Raw genomic sequence first — 15,933 nt, 5'->3', positions numbered from 1 at the left:
GTCTCATTTGTCTATACCTTTTTCTTAATAGCATTCATAAAATTATTTTCCAAGGTTTAATCCATCCAGTCTGAAGCTGATAGCTTTCCAGTATAGACAGCACTAACAGAGTCTTGAAAATAAAGCTTCTCACAATGAAAACATGACATAAAGGCATATTATCAGCTCTGCAAACAAAACACCAGAGGAAAAATCATTATAGAGATGGAATCTCATGTAGATTAGAAACATTTACCTTGAGTATAGGCATAATCATCAGATCCAGAACTACAACTTCTCTGATACTTATGGCTTCCTTTTTCTCCTCCCAGTGCTGGTATCAATGAAATGGGCTGAATAGGTTCTGGCGCTCCAGAACGCTCTTCTTGGTCCACTAAATTCAAAAGATTTTCAGTTGTTGCTCGGCCTACTGTAATTTTGAAAACTGTTGTTGGGTTTGGCATCACCCGAGGAGACGGTGTGGGAGCACATGAAGGTCCAGTTGGTTGTGTATATGTAATGTATACTGGATTAACACTAAATGGAGGTTTGGGTTGATTAGACATTCCTCTCGAAGGAGAACTTGAAGGGGGAGTAGTGGCTGTATACAATGGGTGCTGGTTCCGTTGAGATGGTTGGTTACTTACTGGTGAAGGACTTCTATTAATGGTTGTCCCAGGTCTTTGTGGGGGCTCAACTGTAATTTCTATCTTCTTCATGGAACCTTTGGATAAGCTAGATGCACTGTAAGGGAGATAGGATACTGAATGACCTCCTTGTTTCTGATAGCCTGAAGTTGCTTGATACAGATGGGGTGGAGTAGTTGAAGGACTAGGTGGCATAAAGACATGCGAGCTCTGGTGACCCAACTGAGGAGGTTGCACTTGATGCTGAGGAGAACCGAAAGGTGAAGGACATTGAGAAGTAGGTGGCGATCGATAAGCAGTTTGAGGGATCTGTGGCTGTTTGGGAGAATACTGAGAAGGCTGGTAGTTTTGCTGATGTGGATAAACAGGCAAAGGACGTGGATTATAATGTGGTATAGGGCCTTGTGGTGAGGACTGCCAGGGTGTGCTCTGAGGAGTCTGTCTTCCTGATGAACTTTGAGATGTCTGCCTAATATATATTGAACCAGGAGGTCCATAGAGATTGCTTGGAATTTGTGGAAGAATTTGTAAAGCTCTGGGAACAGTCTGTCCAGAGGGGAGGTTTTGTGATACTGTAACAGTAATTGGATTTGTACTATAACGAGGTATGTGCATGTATGAGGGAGGTGGCTGTGGTGGTGGTGAAGGCCCTTGCATAGCAGATGTATTCATTCCTGTTGGCATGGAAGATGGCTGTTGAGGTGGCTGTGGAGGAGGAGTAGCTGCATTTCTATTCTGTTCATTCATAAAAAATGGGTTGTAGTTAGGAGAAGCAGCCACAACGGCTGGGGCCGAGTGTGGTTCCTGAACTAAACATATCAGCTGTTTACCTGGTGTGTGCTGTGGATCAATATGACCGTCACTTGAACTATGTACCAGTGTTCGACCACCATTAAGTTGAGCTCCATCTCCTGTATGGTAGTTACCAGGTGGATGGACACCCAGGTTAATGTGCAAAAAGCGATTTCTATTCATCCTGTTGTCCTCTGGGCTCTGGTACTCCATATACAAGTATTTGATGCTTTCCTGTGAAAGGGCTCGACAGCAAGCTTCCAGGTTGTTGTTATTCTAAGAGGGAAAATGGCATGGTTATATGGGTATATTAATGAACTATAATATTATAAATAATGTTAAGCTCAAACAAAGCGTAACAAAGACATGATAACCTAACATTTTAGCCATAGAAAAGATCATAGTTTTAAATAACAAGGGATAAAAAATGATTTTTACTATTTCACATCTGGCTCACATTATTTTTCTGGCCCAAAGTAAGCACTTAATAAATGTTTGTTGAGTATTACTTCAAAAAGGTAGTTGTGTGTGTGTGTGTGTGTGTGTGTGTGTGTGTGTGTGTGTGTGTGTGTGAGATCTAAGACTTTCCAATAAAATTACCTTATAAAGTACATATAAAAGAAGATACTGACTTTTTAAAAATACTGCATGTTTAAGGAAGCCAGATCCCTGTCCCAGAAGTATAATCATAACCATCTCCTTAGCAGCCTAGGCCAAAAACCACAGCCTGGAGGAATTCACGCCTAGGAACTCCACTCTACTGATGACTGACTGAGTCTCCAAAAACACTACTTCAGGAAAGCCCCAGCCATTCTTCAAGTTATCTCCTACCTCTCTTACCACAAAAGTCATTCTCTACTCAGGTACCCTCTTCCCAAACCTGTCTTCTCCTCCAGTTCAGGAACCAGGATCAAATCAACTCTGCTTTGTCCTGGATGAGGTGTGTACTACTCTCCTATTACCCTGTAATCATCTGAATCAAAATGCACCTTCTACAAAGACCACTCCACTATGTATGTTGGTTCCCCATTAGAAGGCAAATTCTTTGAAGGCAGGTGCTTTCACTGCTTTTATAATACCCCTATAACTTAAGACTGTGTTCCATACAGTCAGCACTTAATTTTTTATTATTTATTTTCATTCACTCAATACACATCCTTTACAATTAAAAATATCTGGAAAATGCTAGTTAACAACAGTGGATCCTACAATCCTACACTTTTGGAACAATAAATTTTAGGTGTAAATGACATTAATTTTGCAACAATTCAATTCAACAATTCAATTAATACATCAACTCAGTTTTGCTAAAATTTGATAAAGCACTGATAAAATACCCATTCCAGTTTTTACTAGAATTGAAAGCAATCCCAATGTGAACTTCCTAAACATGTAAAACACTTAAAATTCAAAATAGCATTCACTTTTCATCAGCTTTGCCATATACTTTCACCTGTTGATTCACAAGAGAAAATTAAGTTAAACAAAGAAAACAACTTAAAACAAATTCTTTAAAACAGGGGACAAAATTTCCAACTAGGTAAGCCTGGCCCACCAAGCGATTTTAGATCAAATCGCTCCCCATACTAAGATCTGTACAGCCAAAGGGAACATCTCGAGAGATTTACACATGGGCAGACTTTCAAAATTATTAAATGGTTTAAATGGTCAGTTACCTCCTAAAAAATGGCAACAATACAAAATGCTAGAAAATTAAGAAAAATATTTAATAAGAAAGGGTTTCTTCTTTTTATATTAAATCAAAGATTAAAGTGACCTATTATATTAAAGTGATAAGTGAACTTTATTCAACACCAAAGAAAGACCTGGAACAGGTATGCATGAAAACAAAAGAACAATGAGCTGAGTTCTGCTTTTTGTTAGCGCAAACACAATGAAGAATAAATCAAATGACCTGAAACGTTTTGTCAATAACCTGAAAGTTTTTCTATTTGCCTCAAAACTTTTATTTTTTATGATTTGCATTTAAAAATTTTTTCCTATTAACAGCTGGAAAAAGGACATTTTACAAGAGAAGAGAGAACTAAGGAATCGCTATCTAGTGATCAAAGAAACACAGGGTAGTAAAACAAGAAATTCAACAACAGAAAGTAGACTCAAAACTTTGTAGGTGAAAAGAATACCGAGTGAGAAAATTCACTGATTTTTCTAACATAGAATAAAAGCGGAGAATCTTTCAAAATGCCATGTAGGAGAAAGAAAAATATAAAACTCTTTTTGAGACTTTAATCAATTTGGGAAAGAGATTTCTTTTAATTGTTTGAATGAAAAGTTTTGCACATTAACTTGTGTAAAGTGCTTTGTAAATTAGGATTCAAGTTCAAAATAATGTTCACAAGTTGGATTTGTGATTATCTCCACAACAAATCCCTGCAGCAAGGAGAGATGAACTTTGCAAATGCAAATATAGCAGAAAAGTGCGTAACAGGAGGAAAAATGACGCTAAAGAAGAACAAACAGTATCATGTACTGTAAGGGTGTGTGTGTGTGTGTCTCTGTGAGTATGTTGTGTGTGGATGTGCGTGCATGGGGATGTGCGTGTGTCTGTGCGTGCATGTGTGTGTAAAAAATCTGGGAGGGATGAATATCATCTGCTTTCAATAAAGCCATACAAATGGACAAACTACTCTGCAAAGAGGAATTTTGGGAAAAATGGGAAGAACAAAGGGAACAACCTGAATCTCAGTTTCTTCACCTGTAAAAGGGGGACAGTAAGAGCTGAAGTACCTACTTAATAGGGTTGCTGAATTCAATTCAACAAGCATTTATCAAGTGCCCAAAAAATGTGCAATGGGCTTTATTAGGCACTGAGGATACAAAGAAACAGAATCTATTAAGGAATTTGATGTCCTTAACAATATCCTATTAAGATATTAGCCCAAAAAGAGGATTAAAGTACACAGAGAATCATACAAGCATTTAAAAGAATTTGGAGGCTGAAGTAGTTAAACCATCCAAAAAATAAAAAGGAGAAATAATTGCTTTCCTTTTATTTCATTTTCAACAATTTTTCACGTCATGTTTTCAAGGTTTTATATTTTTTCATTCAAATACAGACCACTGCTCAAACTGCAAATTCTAGGGGAAAATGCTAGTTTCACATTTCTATTTCATTGCTCTGCAACCTACCTGCAACATGCACTGTGAAACCACACCCTCTGGAATCTCAGGGAAAAGCTGCCGGAGATCATGGAGCATCTGGGCATCGAGCTGTGGGCTGCTCTGCGCCATGCCAGAGCTGATGGTGATCAGGGGTCCGGGGAGTGGATGTTAACTGGCTTTCCAGCAGAAATGATGTTCCAATATTTCAGTCATTTTCTAGGACAAGAAATGAAGTTATTGGTAATTTAAACTACACTTTCCCACTATTCTCATGAACTTTAACGAACTACGTTTATATAGAAAATTGTAAATACTATTTATAGAATGGTATATCTGATTCTTTAGTTGGCAAATTCTGTACCAAAAGTAGCTCTGACTGTAATACGCAATTATAATTCTTCTCAGTGCCACATTTAAACACAGTGTGTAGATATTCACTCTCACTCTTGTCCTGAAAACTTTAGAAAGAAAACACACAATAGGAAACTACTCCCAATTAAATTGGCAATTAAATTTTTCTAGCTTCTAAGTAACAGTCATTATACAAAACTACTCTGATTTTCCCTAGGGTTATTACATCATGTTTCTTAGGCAAAAATTATCATGATACTTTGTTGGGGGTGGAAGCTCAATTCCATGTGGACAGTCTCGGGTGGGTAAAGGTGGGAACTTCTAAATCTTAGAGTTCTCATGAGGCCCCCCATGAAACACCAGGGAATCGAGGAGTGAGACCGAGCAATCTCGTGTATTTCCGCCTCTTCCCGTGAGAAACGTGATGGGAGGAGCATCCCCGCCCTCGAGACTGTCCCGGATCTGGGCACACCTATTGTTATCTAACAGGCACGGTATTCAGGTGCAAACTACACGGCCGGAGAGCTTAATTAGGGTCAGGAAAGCCTGAAGGCGCTCTTAGCGCTGAGGGGCCCTTACAGGACAGAAGGCTCCGTTTTTCCTCTCTCCGCTCTCCCCTCCCCCTCTCTCCCCACTTACACTTCCACTTCCAATCTCTTACCGTAAGATCTTGCCTCCTTGGGAGATTTCTCTCTCCCTCCTAAGGAAGAGCTCCCCCTACACATGTAACCAGGACCCTGAATAAAGCCTAACCCTTGTTTGACTCCGGAAAGTCTCTTCTCTCATACGTTTATCCGGTTTGGCCAACCGAAGACCTGGGACAGGTAAGGTAAGACTCGGGTAGCCCTCAGGCCTCTAGGCCTGGCAATACTTAATATAATATTACACCTCAGGAAATAAGGTTTTAACAATATAATCACAACAGCAAAGATCTTGCATTTATTTTATAATCTCTACTTAATAGTTATGCTGAAAATGAAGTTAGACCAGCTTCTCTTCTGAAAGGAGGAGAGCTAATGTCCAAAGAAAGGAATTACAGCGGATAAAAATTAAATTATACTGCCCTCTATGATGTAGCTATTGGGGAACTACACTTAAAAGATTTTTCATTTTTCCATCAATGATTTTATGTTAATTTCAAATTAGTTGTATTTTCATATTTAATCCCCCTTGGGACCACTAGTCAATTTTCAAGGTAGTTAGCTAAATTATGATACACAATCACTGGTTGAGAGATTATATTAAACGGGACTAACCGTAAGAACTGAAGATACTTATCTTGGGGGGAAAAATAACTAAAAGAAACATGAGAGCTGTTTTCAAGAATTTGAGGGGCAATCAAATACGAAAAACTTATTAAAATCCTTCAAAGTAAATCAGCATATGCCTTAATAGTTCATGACTCTAGCTCAAAAGTGTGCATAAAAGAGGAGGATGACAAATGAGCTGTAAAGCATAGTTCAGGATTAAGAAAGGAGACTTTTTAGTCCAAAGACTTCATGCCTTTATATCATGAACCCTTTAGAAAGAGAGTTGGAAGGTGCTTAACATAGTGTGTGAGTGACAACAAGAAATTACTAGTTATAAATGTGAAAGTAATTTCCAAATCAACTGCCCATGACCAGCCACAGAATGGCTCAGTGAAGTAAAGATTAAAATCAATATCAAAATTTAAAAAGTTAAAATATCAAGCAATCAAAGCAATTAAAAAACCAGTCCTTCTTTTAAAAAGCTGTTGATCCCCCCAAAATGGAAAATGTGTAAAGAACAGACATCAACACTGACTATTCAGAACTTCTTAAGAAAATTAACCAATGTAATAAATTGCCACAGTAAGGAGACTAATAATAAGGAGTTCACACAGAGCTCAAAAATTGCCTCAGAAGGCAAAATTTAACCTGCATCGGAAGCACAAATCAGAGAGATAAATGATTAAATATCAAGAATGAGAAAGAAATAATTGAAAACCCATATGATCCACTGTGAGACTTAGCAATAGACTCCAATATGGCAGGCATCAAAGTTTGTGATTCATCGACTGCAAAGTAAGAAAAGTTTCATCCCATCCTCCTCAATGGAAGAGTCATTCTGATGACTATCTGGTCACTGGACCCAGATGGCTCAGGAGGAGCCCTCCCTCCCACAAAACAAAGTCAAGTGTAAGTCATGTCGTCATTTCTCTAATGTCATGGTCCTCTCTGAAAACGAAGGACAAACACAACCTGTGAGTAGACCGAGCTGCCTGAATGGGGACCCAGCTAGCTGGGTAACTCGGTTCATCCTCTCTCTCAACCTAGCCCTCTCCCCTTCCTTCTCCTCTCCAAAAGAAAGTAAATGCTGATGGTCAGAAGCTACCCAGTTAACTTGGGCTACAGTGGCTAGATTTCTTTTTCTCTCTCTTTCTTTTTTTCTCCCCTTAAACCTTAGACTCAATGCATTCTGAAGCCCATGGATTGAACAACAATGGGTCCCTGACCAACCTCCACTCAATGGCTGTTTTTGGACCCTCCTGGCATAGAGTGCATGTCAACAGTAACATTGTTGGAAACAACAACCCTGAGGCTCCTGCCCTTCCCAACATGATATATCTATTTTTTTCTTTTCTATTAAAGGGGCCATCCCCCTGACTACTTTTTAAAAGAGGCCTATTCACTGAATGGGCATTACCTCACTTTAAGTGAGTACCTGAAAAGGCCTTAGCCTAAAAGGCCAAGGATTCCCATTCCATCCTGGGCCATCACCAGTCATCCTGATGAGTATCTGGTCACTGGATCCAGATGACTCCGGAGGAGAAGTGAGGCTGGTGACCTGCAGAGCCCTCCCTCACTCAAATCAAAGTCAAGTGCAAGTCATGTCATCATTTCTCTGATGTCATGGCCCTCTCTGACAACGAAGGACGAACACAACCTGTGAGCAGACCTCAATGGAACCACTTCCCTTTCTTCACCCATTCTCCTCCCCAAGCTCCCCATCCACCTCCTTCTGTAGCACTTTTGAGGTTCTCAGGGCAGTTACAACCCAACCCTAAACCTGACACCAGCTTTTCCGCTCTGTACCACATTGTACACTCCCACTCCCCCCACCTCATGATTCTGCAGGTGTACCTCCATAGACTGTCTCTTCTGTTCAAAGGCTTCTGAGAAATAAAAGCCTTGCCTCCCCCGGCCTCTCTTCCCTTTTGTGTGGGGAGGAGGGGAGAAAACAACACAGGATGAATAAGTATAGATGGGTAATCTATACGTACTTCATTATAGTTCTCATTCTGTTCACTTGCCCACCAAACACACTTTTTTTCCAAACTTCCCAATTTTTGTCAAAGGAACCATTATCCTTGCCATCCATTAGATTTGCAGCTTCTATATCATCCTCAAGTTCTTTTTATTCCTCCAACATATGCAAGCAGGAGCCAAATCTTTTTATTTCTATGGTCACAATGCCTCTTGCAACCATCCCCTTCTCTGCAATCCCACAGCCACCCCCTTAGTTGAGACTCTCATCATTTCTCACCGGAGGCTGTGGGACCTGAGGATGTCACTTAGCCTCTCTCAGCCTCGGCTACTTCATTTGCAAAAAAGGCAATGACTATGGCACCTACCTCAGGGTTGCTGTGAGGACCAGACGAAATAACCCGAGTTAAACAGCATTTTGAAAACTTTCAGGTGCATTACAGTTCTATGATTTTATAGACAATGTATCAGTCATTTAGGCCGTGACTATATCAAAATCTATAAATGCATAGACTTATATTGGGTGCATGTTCCCATGCTGTGAACCATTAAAAAAAGTTTAGACACCACTGATCTCAAGAAAGTCCCCTAGAACTCTAGGTGAAGCTCCACCAGAGAATATGTGGGAAAACAATGACAAGAATGACATGAGAAGGCACAGAAGGATGAGCTCACTAAAGCACGTGTGAGATGAACTAGATTCTCTAGTTTAGTCAAGAGTATCTCTGTTTGGCCTCAGAGGATAAACAAGGAGGAATTGATAGAAGTTACAGAGGAAATTTAAGTTTAAAGAAGGGAAAAACCTTTCAAACGATTAAAACTACCCCAAAAAAGAAAAGGCAGCTGTGGGAGATAACAGATGCACCCTAACCAGAAGTCTTCAAGTATAGTTTGAATGATGTGTAAGGGACTGATATACTCTTCTACGGTGAATCAGATGACCTTTAAAGTTTCTTTCAACTCTTAACATTTTCTCATTTTAGGTTTGGAATAGAGTTTTTATCTGTGTAACTCATTATTAGCATCAGGTTAACCAGTTTGGAAAGTGGCAGAATCAAAGGTCAATTACCTAGCCTTTTTCTAATGAACTTCCTACTTAGCTGAGGAGGTATGTATATGTACTATGCAGCTTCCAAATATCTATACTAAAATGCAGATATTTTAGCTACTTTAAAGAAAGAAAGAAAATAAAGTCTATGTCTTCACGAGAGACACAATGACCATATCAGACATTCTTCCTAATTTATAATTAGATATACACTTGCCATACCAAATTATTTTTTTCTTGCAAAAAGAACAGACTTCTGGTTTGGACAATTTTGCTTTTGTATCCTCAGTATCTGGCATGATTAAGAAATGTTTACTGACTCAGTGAAACAACAATAAGAGAAGTGGTTTATCAAAAAAAAAAAAAAAACAACAGAAGAAAAACATTCCTTCTACTGGTTTATAACAAAGAAGCTGATTTTAAAATATGTGTACCACAGAGTAATTTTGTGGAATAGCATTGCTACTTTCACATATGAGAATATGATCATATCCTAATGGTCAGAAATTGCTTGCTGCATTGCTAGGGTATAACCAGATATTCAAAACATTAAATGGATTAAGAGCATTTTGAAGTTAGTTATTGCTATCACAAAGTTAACAAAATCAGATCTAGTAGTACCAAGGGCAGATATTATTTTTAATATCAAGCCTACAAAGGTTTGGGGAGATAATAAAGCTGCACAAGATATGAGAGAAGAGAGGAAGGATAAGGCTTAAAACAAAGAATTTATATTGCTTGAACATGTCGCCTCTATTAAACTACTCTGATTTCACTTCTCAACCTTTAGCAATACATCTTTCTACCTTATCACTCCAACCAAACCGTTCTCTTCAAAGTTATCAAGAGAGCTTAACTGCCGAATCGAACAGTCTTTTCTCAATCTTCATTCATCTTGATGCCTGCAGCCAGTGGCACTGTGGACCGCCATCTCCCATTAGATACACTGCTCTCTTTTGTGACCACCTTCAGTTTTCTTTGCTAGATCATCACTGATACCCTGCTCTCCAAGGCTCTCTCTTCGAAATCATCAGTTTCATTTTCTTATAATAATACCATAAGAGCTTACGTTTATGTAGCACCTACTATGTGCCAAGTGCTTCACAAATATGACCACATTTGATCATCTCTTAAGCAGATGACTCCAAGATCGAGGCTAGTCTCTCTGTAACTCCAGTCCCTCATCATCAATTACCTACCAGACAATTTAAACTAACTGTCCCACACGCATGTCAAACTCAAAAAGAGAATTCAGTATTACTGCCTGCCTCCCAAAAGAGTCTTTCTTCAAGTTCTTCCTTTTTCTGTTGTGAGTACCCTTATTTTTCCAATAACCATGGTTCAAAATCTAATACTCTCACTTATCCCACACATTAAACAAGTTGCCAGATCCTGTCAGTTCTCCCTCTACATCTCTCACAAGCCACCATCTGAGTTCAGGTCCTCCTCACCTGGGCAGTTAGAATAGCCTCCTGGTTTGATTCTCTACCTCATATCTCTCTCCTCTCTAAACCACTGTCCACACAGGTACCAAATAATTTTCCTAAGGTGCAGGTCTAACAATGTTAATCCCTACAGCAGCAAATGAACTTCAGTGGCTATTGTCTGTAAGGGAAAATGTGAACTCTAGGGTCTGACACTGAAAGCTATCTACATCCTCAACTACCTAAATGACTTCCCTTTACACACTCTACCATCCAGCCACACTAATCTTTTTGTCCTTCCTAACAGACTGCACCCTACATGCCATCTTCATGTCTTTGTGTTAATTGTTCCCATACCTGTTATGAACTTCTGCTTTACTTTTACCTTTCTAAATGTTATTTCTTTCAAAAATTAGCTCAAGTGCCATTTTTATCATGAAATCTTTCCTAATACACTTAACTGCTAGTGCATTTCAGACAATGCAACAGTAAAAATAGTTGTGATGAAATGAGAAAAGTAGGAGGGGAAATTACATTTTGGTTAAAGTCACAACAGACAACAAACTAACATCAATGCTTAATACCTATATACCAAATGGTATAATATCGAAATACATAAAGGAAAAGTTAATTCCAAATGTCAGGGAAAAGAGACAATAAAAATTATAATAGAGGAGACCTCAACGTACGCCTTCCAGACTTTAGACAAATCTAACAAAAACATAAACAAGAAAAAGTTGAGAATTTGAATAGAACTTTGGCAAACTAGACATGATAGACCTCTGGTAATTACTAAATGAGAACACAAAGGAATTTATAAATTTTTGAAAGTGTTCAGAACACTTAACAAAAGTGATCATGATGTAGGGCATTAAAATTTCACAAATACACACAGGTAAAAATATTAAACACACTCAAACACACTACAATAAAAATTATATTCAATAAAAGGCCTTTAAAGAGAAGACTGACAATTAATTGAAGGCAATAATTTACTTCCCAAGAATTAGTGGTCAAAACTAATCAAAGAAATAACAGAAAATACAATCAAAGCCAATAACAAATAAAAATTTGGGGGACGCAGTTAAGCAGTCTTGGGGGACAGTGCATATCTCTAAACACTTTCATCAATACAAATGAACAGATCAGTGAATCAGGGCTGCAACTAAAACTGAGCAAATTAAAAATTACTAAAAACCAAAATGGAAATTCTGAAAATTCAAAGAAAAGACAAAAAGTTGAAACAGAAACAAAAACACTGAATTAATAATTGAGGAGTTTATTTTGGGGGGAAGAAAAACAGTAACAACAGATATAAAGGAAGCTAATTTGAAAAAAAAAAAAAAGGAAAACCAAAGTTTTAATATTGGAAATAGAAAAGGAGAATCCACAACATTTAAAGATGAAATAAAAACAACTATGAGAAACTATTCTGACAAGTTATATATCAGTAAAACATAATGCAGATGATATGAATGAATTTACAAAGACATAAAAAACTCATTAACAAAACAGAAAACAGATTACTGAAATAACCTAACGTCAAAAGAAGGAATTGAACAAGTCATAAATGAACTAACAACAACCACCACAACAAAGCTTCAGGTCTAGGTGGACTTATAAGTGAATTCTGTCAAATACTTTAAAAAAGGATTAATTCTAATATTATACAAACTATTTACCAAGGAAAAGAAGGATTTCTATAATAAAAATATGATCTTTCTACCTACATGAAAAGGAGACAAAACACTGAAAGAAAATTAGAGGCCATTATCTCTAATAAATATTGAAGAAAATAGTGAATAAAATAACACAAAAAATCAAAAATATTTAAGAGATGATATATTATAACTAGATTGAATTGAACCATGAATGCACTGTTGGTTCAATAAGGAAAACTAAAAATAAAGTGAGCCATATTAATAACAAATTAAAAGCTATATGATTAACTAGATGCTGACAAAGGTTCTGATAAAAACATCCACACACGCTAGAAAGAATGGGAATAAACTTTTTCTTAATATAAGTAGTTATCTTTCTAAAAACAAAGGTGAATGTTACACTTAACAGGAAAAAGCTAGAGGTCTTTCCAATAAGGTCAGAGGTAAAGTAAGGATGTCTATTATCATCGCTATTATTTGATAGAATGCTAAAAGTACTAGCACTATACAAGAAAAAAACAAAGGAATAAGTATAGAAAAGGAGGAAATAAAGCTATCACTTTTAACAGATGATAGTCTACCTAAAAAACAAAAAAGAGTAAATTAAAAAATTAAAATTATTCCAAAACAATTTTGGCAACATCACAGGATATAAAATAAATCTGTGCAAATCATTCATAAATTACCAACAAAATACCATAAATTACCAACAAAATCCAGAAGGAATAGTTAACAAGAGGAATTACATTTAAAATAACTCCAGAATGTACACAATCTGGGGGAGGCTCTCTACCAAGACACATTAAAAACTATAGGAATACAACCACAAAACATCCTTTACAGAAATATGGATCTAAATAAGAGGGAAAACATTAACTGTTCATGGGAAGAATATGCCAATGTAATAAAAAATGCTAATACTATCTACTTACTTAGATTATTCAGTGCTCTACCCATCAAATTAGCAACAGATCACTTGAAAGAGACAGGAAAAGGAAAAACAAAATTTATCTGGAGAAAAAGGTCAAGAATCTCAAGAGAAATGAGAAAGAAAGAGGGAGGAGAGAGAGAAGGGGGGAGAAGACCTAGCAGTACCAATCATATCCTAAATAGCAGTAATTATCAAACTTACCTGGTATTGATCATAAAGAAGCAACTGAACAAAGTCAAGTAGTGTTCAATAAATTCGAAGATTCTAACTATTGGGGTAGATACATAATTTGACAAAAACGTTGAAAAATTGTCAAATAGTATAACATCAGATCAACGATATTGGTTGTAAACCACTTCACACTATATACCAACATGAGCTCCAACGAATGCACGACTTATATATAAAAAGTCAGATTATAAATAAATTAGAAGAGTAAAGAAGAAAATACCTCTCACAACTATGGACAGGAAAGGAATTCAGGACAAAACAAGGCACAGAAGGGATCGATAAAGATAAAATGGAAAATTTGTGTTCCATAAAATTAAAGCATTCTTGCACAAACAAAATGAATTCAATTAAAATTTGAACAGAAACAAACAGGAAAACTGCAGAAATTTCTGTGATAAAGGGTGAGATACACATATTTAATACATACAAGGCAGTAATTAAAATCTATAATAGCCACTCCCTTATAAACAGTCAAACAAAATGAACAGTTCGTAAAGAAATACAATCAACAAGCACATGAAAAAAGATTCCAAATCACTAATAATTAGAGAAATGCAAATTAAAACAACTCTATGATTCTACCTCAAAGTCAACTGAGTGTCAAAGACGACAAAAAAGGAAAATAACAATTCTTAAAAGGCTTGTGTAAAATCCCTTCACCGCACATGCAGCGTTGGTAGAGTTATAAATTATTGGTCCAATAAACTCCTTGAGGACAAGGACCGCCTTATGTCTCTTTTTGTAACCCCACTGCTTAGCACAATGCCTAGGACATAGTAGGAACCTCACAAATGTTTACTGTCTATTTGGAACTATGACCAAAAAGTCTCAACTGTGCACAGCCCATCACCCAGAGGTAGTATTACTGGGGCTCTATCCCAAGGAGAGTGAAGAAGGGAGAAAGGAACCGTATGTACAATAGTATTCATAAAGTTCTTTGTTACAGCAAAGAAGCGGGACCTAAGACAAGTGCTAACAAGGGAAGGCTGCACACAGGACATTATATAAATGCAACAGAACATCAGCCATAAGAAACGATGAAAGGCGTGGCTTCAGAGCGATCTAGGGACACTTGTATATACTCCTGAAGTTCTGAAGTGAGCCAGAAATAACGCACACCATCAAATCACGGCAAAGGTAACCTATGCTTATTTCTGCAAAGGGTTTTTTCTCCCCTCGACTGGGGAGGAGGGGCAGTACAAAAGACTGAGGAGCTAGGGACATGGTTGCCAAAAAATAAGCTTTATGAATGACAGTGAAGAACAGAAGGCAGGCCAGAAGGAATCAGACAAGCAGGACGGCTCCGAAGGTGACACGCTAACTTTTACACTTAAAAAGAAAAGCAAGCCATACATAATACAAAGGAGTATTTTATGTACAACTTTCTGTTCTTCCGTACATATTTAAGAACTCCTTTTGTCTGATGCTTGTTAAGTTCAGAACTAAAAAACACCAAACAAACCTGTGAGCTATAATCAAGGCCAGACTTGGTCAAAAGCAGGCTGAATATCCAACATGATAAAAGTGCAGTTTCATGATGAATTAAAGAAATGTCAAAATCTTTTAAATTCAATGCCAAAACATGTCAAACAAAAGACTGCAGCAAAAGGAGGACATATTGCATATTACAAATTTTTCAAAATTGTAAAAAGCTTTCAGGTTCATTATGTAAATCAATGAGTTATTTTAATCTTATACCATTTCGCTTCCATACCACTGTACTTAAGATTAGTGGACATAATCTCCCTTTTTTGAGGAAAGAAAAAAAGGCACACAAGCAACACTATCTAAAGAATAGTGGGAGTTTTTTTTTAATCCCAATTGTACCATACTGCTTTCACTAAGGCAGACACAACCAAAACAATGCAAATACAGCGTTAAAAGACTTCTTCCATCAGACACAGTTGAAATCTTTTCTGTCTATTGGGAGCGACAGGTGTGCAAATGCACACACTTCCAGTAACAGTAAAGTCTCTGTAGGACTCTACGGCTCAACCTAATGAAGTTTGGAGAGGATTCTCAACCAGAAGACTGGCTGCCAAGAAATGAACTTTGTAAAACTGAACATTCGTTAACTTTTGGCTAATACGATATGAAGAGTCAACAACCTACAAAAATGAAGAAGGCGTACATCCACAGTAACAAAACCACAGATAACTATTAGTAGATACAATAATAATTGTTGCTATTCAGTCATTTCATTCATGTTCGACTCTTCACATCCCCATCTGGGGTTTCTTGACCAAGAGACTGGAGCAGTTTGCCATTTCCTTCTCCAGGTCATTTTACAGATGAGGAAACTGAGGCAAACAAGGTTAAGTCTGAAGATGAGTCTTCAGACTCCAGGCTGGGTACTCTATCCACTGTGCCATCTAGCTGGTAGCAAGCTTTAAAGTTTATAAAGCACTTCACATGTGTTATCTCATTTTATCTTCACAACAACTCTGGAAAGTAGGTGCTACTATTATACTAATTTAACAGATGAAGAACTGAAAGAAGTTAAGTGACCAGTTCAGGGT

The 15,933-nt window shown here is 37.4% G+C and overlaps 1 protein-coding gene across 7 annotated transcripts in view; it reads right to left on the bottom strand.

The window, feature by feature from the left end:
- TAB3 (TGF-beta activated kinase 1 (MAP3K7) binding protein 3) overlaps positions 1–15,933 on the bottom strand; it is a 76,434-nt gene that overhangs the window by 33,408 nt on the left and 27,093 nt on the right. For all 7 annotated transcript variants that reach the window (XM_072615204.1, XM_072615205.1, XM_072615199.1 and 4 more), the window contains exons 2-3: positions 4,569–4,757; positions 236–1,694 (exon numbers count right to left, since the gene is read on the bottom strand). In XM_072615204.1, coding sequence (XP_072471305.1) covers positions 236–1,694; positions 4,569–4,670 — 1,561 coding nt within the window. In that variant the 5' untranslated portion in view covers positions 4,671–4,757. The remainder of the gene's footprint in view (positions 1–235; positions 1,695–4,568; positions 4,758–15,933) is intronic.

The sequence above is a fragment of the Notamacropus eugenii genome, chromosome 5 (genome assembly GCF_028372415.1).
Source record: "Notamacropus eugenii isolate mMacEug1 chromosome 5, mMacEug1.pri_v2, whole genome shotgun sequence".
Taxonomy (NCBI): domain Eukaryota; kingdom Metazoa; phylum Chordata; class Mammalia; order Diprotodontia; family Macropodidae; genus Notamacropus; species Notamacropus eugenii.
The sequence above is the reverse complement of the archived record's forward strand: the minus strand, read 5'-3'. Positions and strand labels throughout refer to the sequence as shown.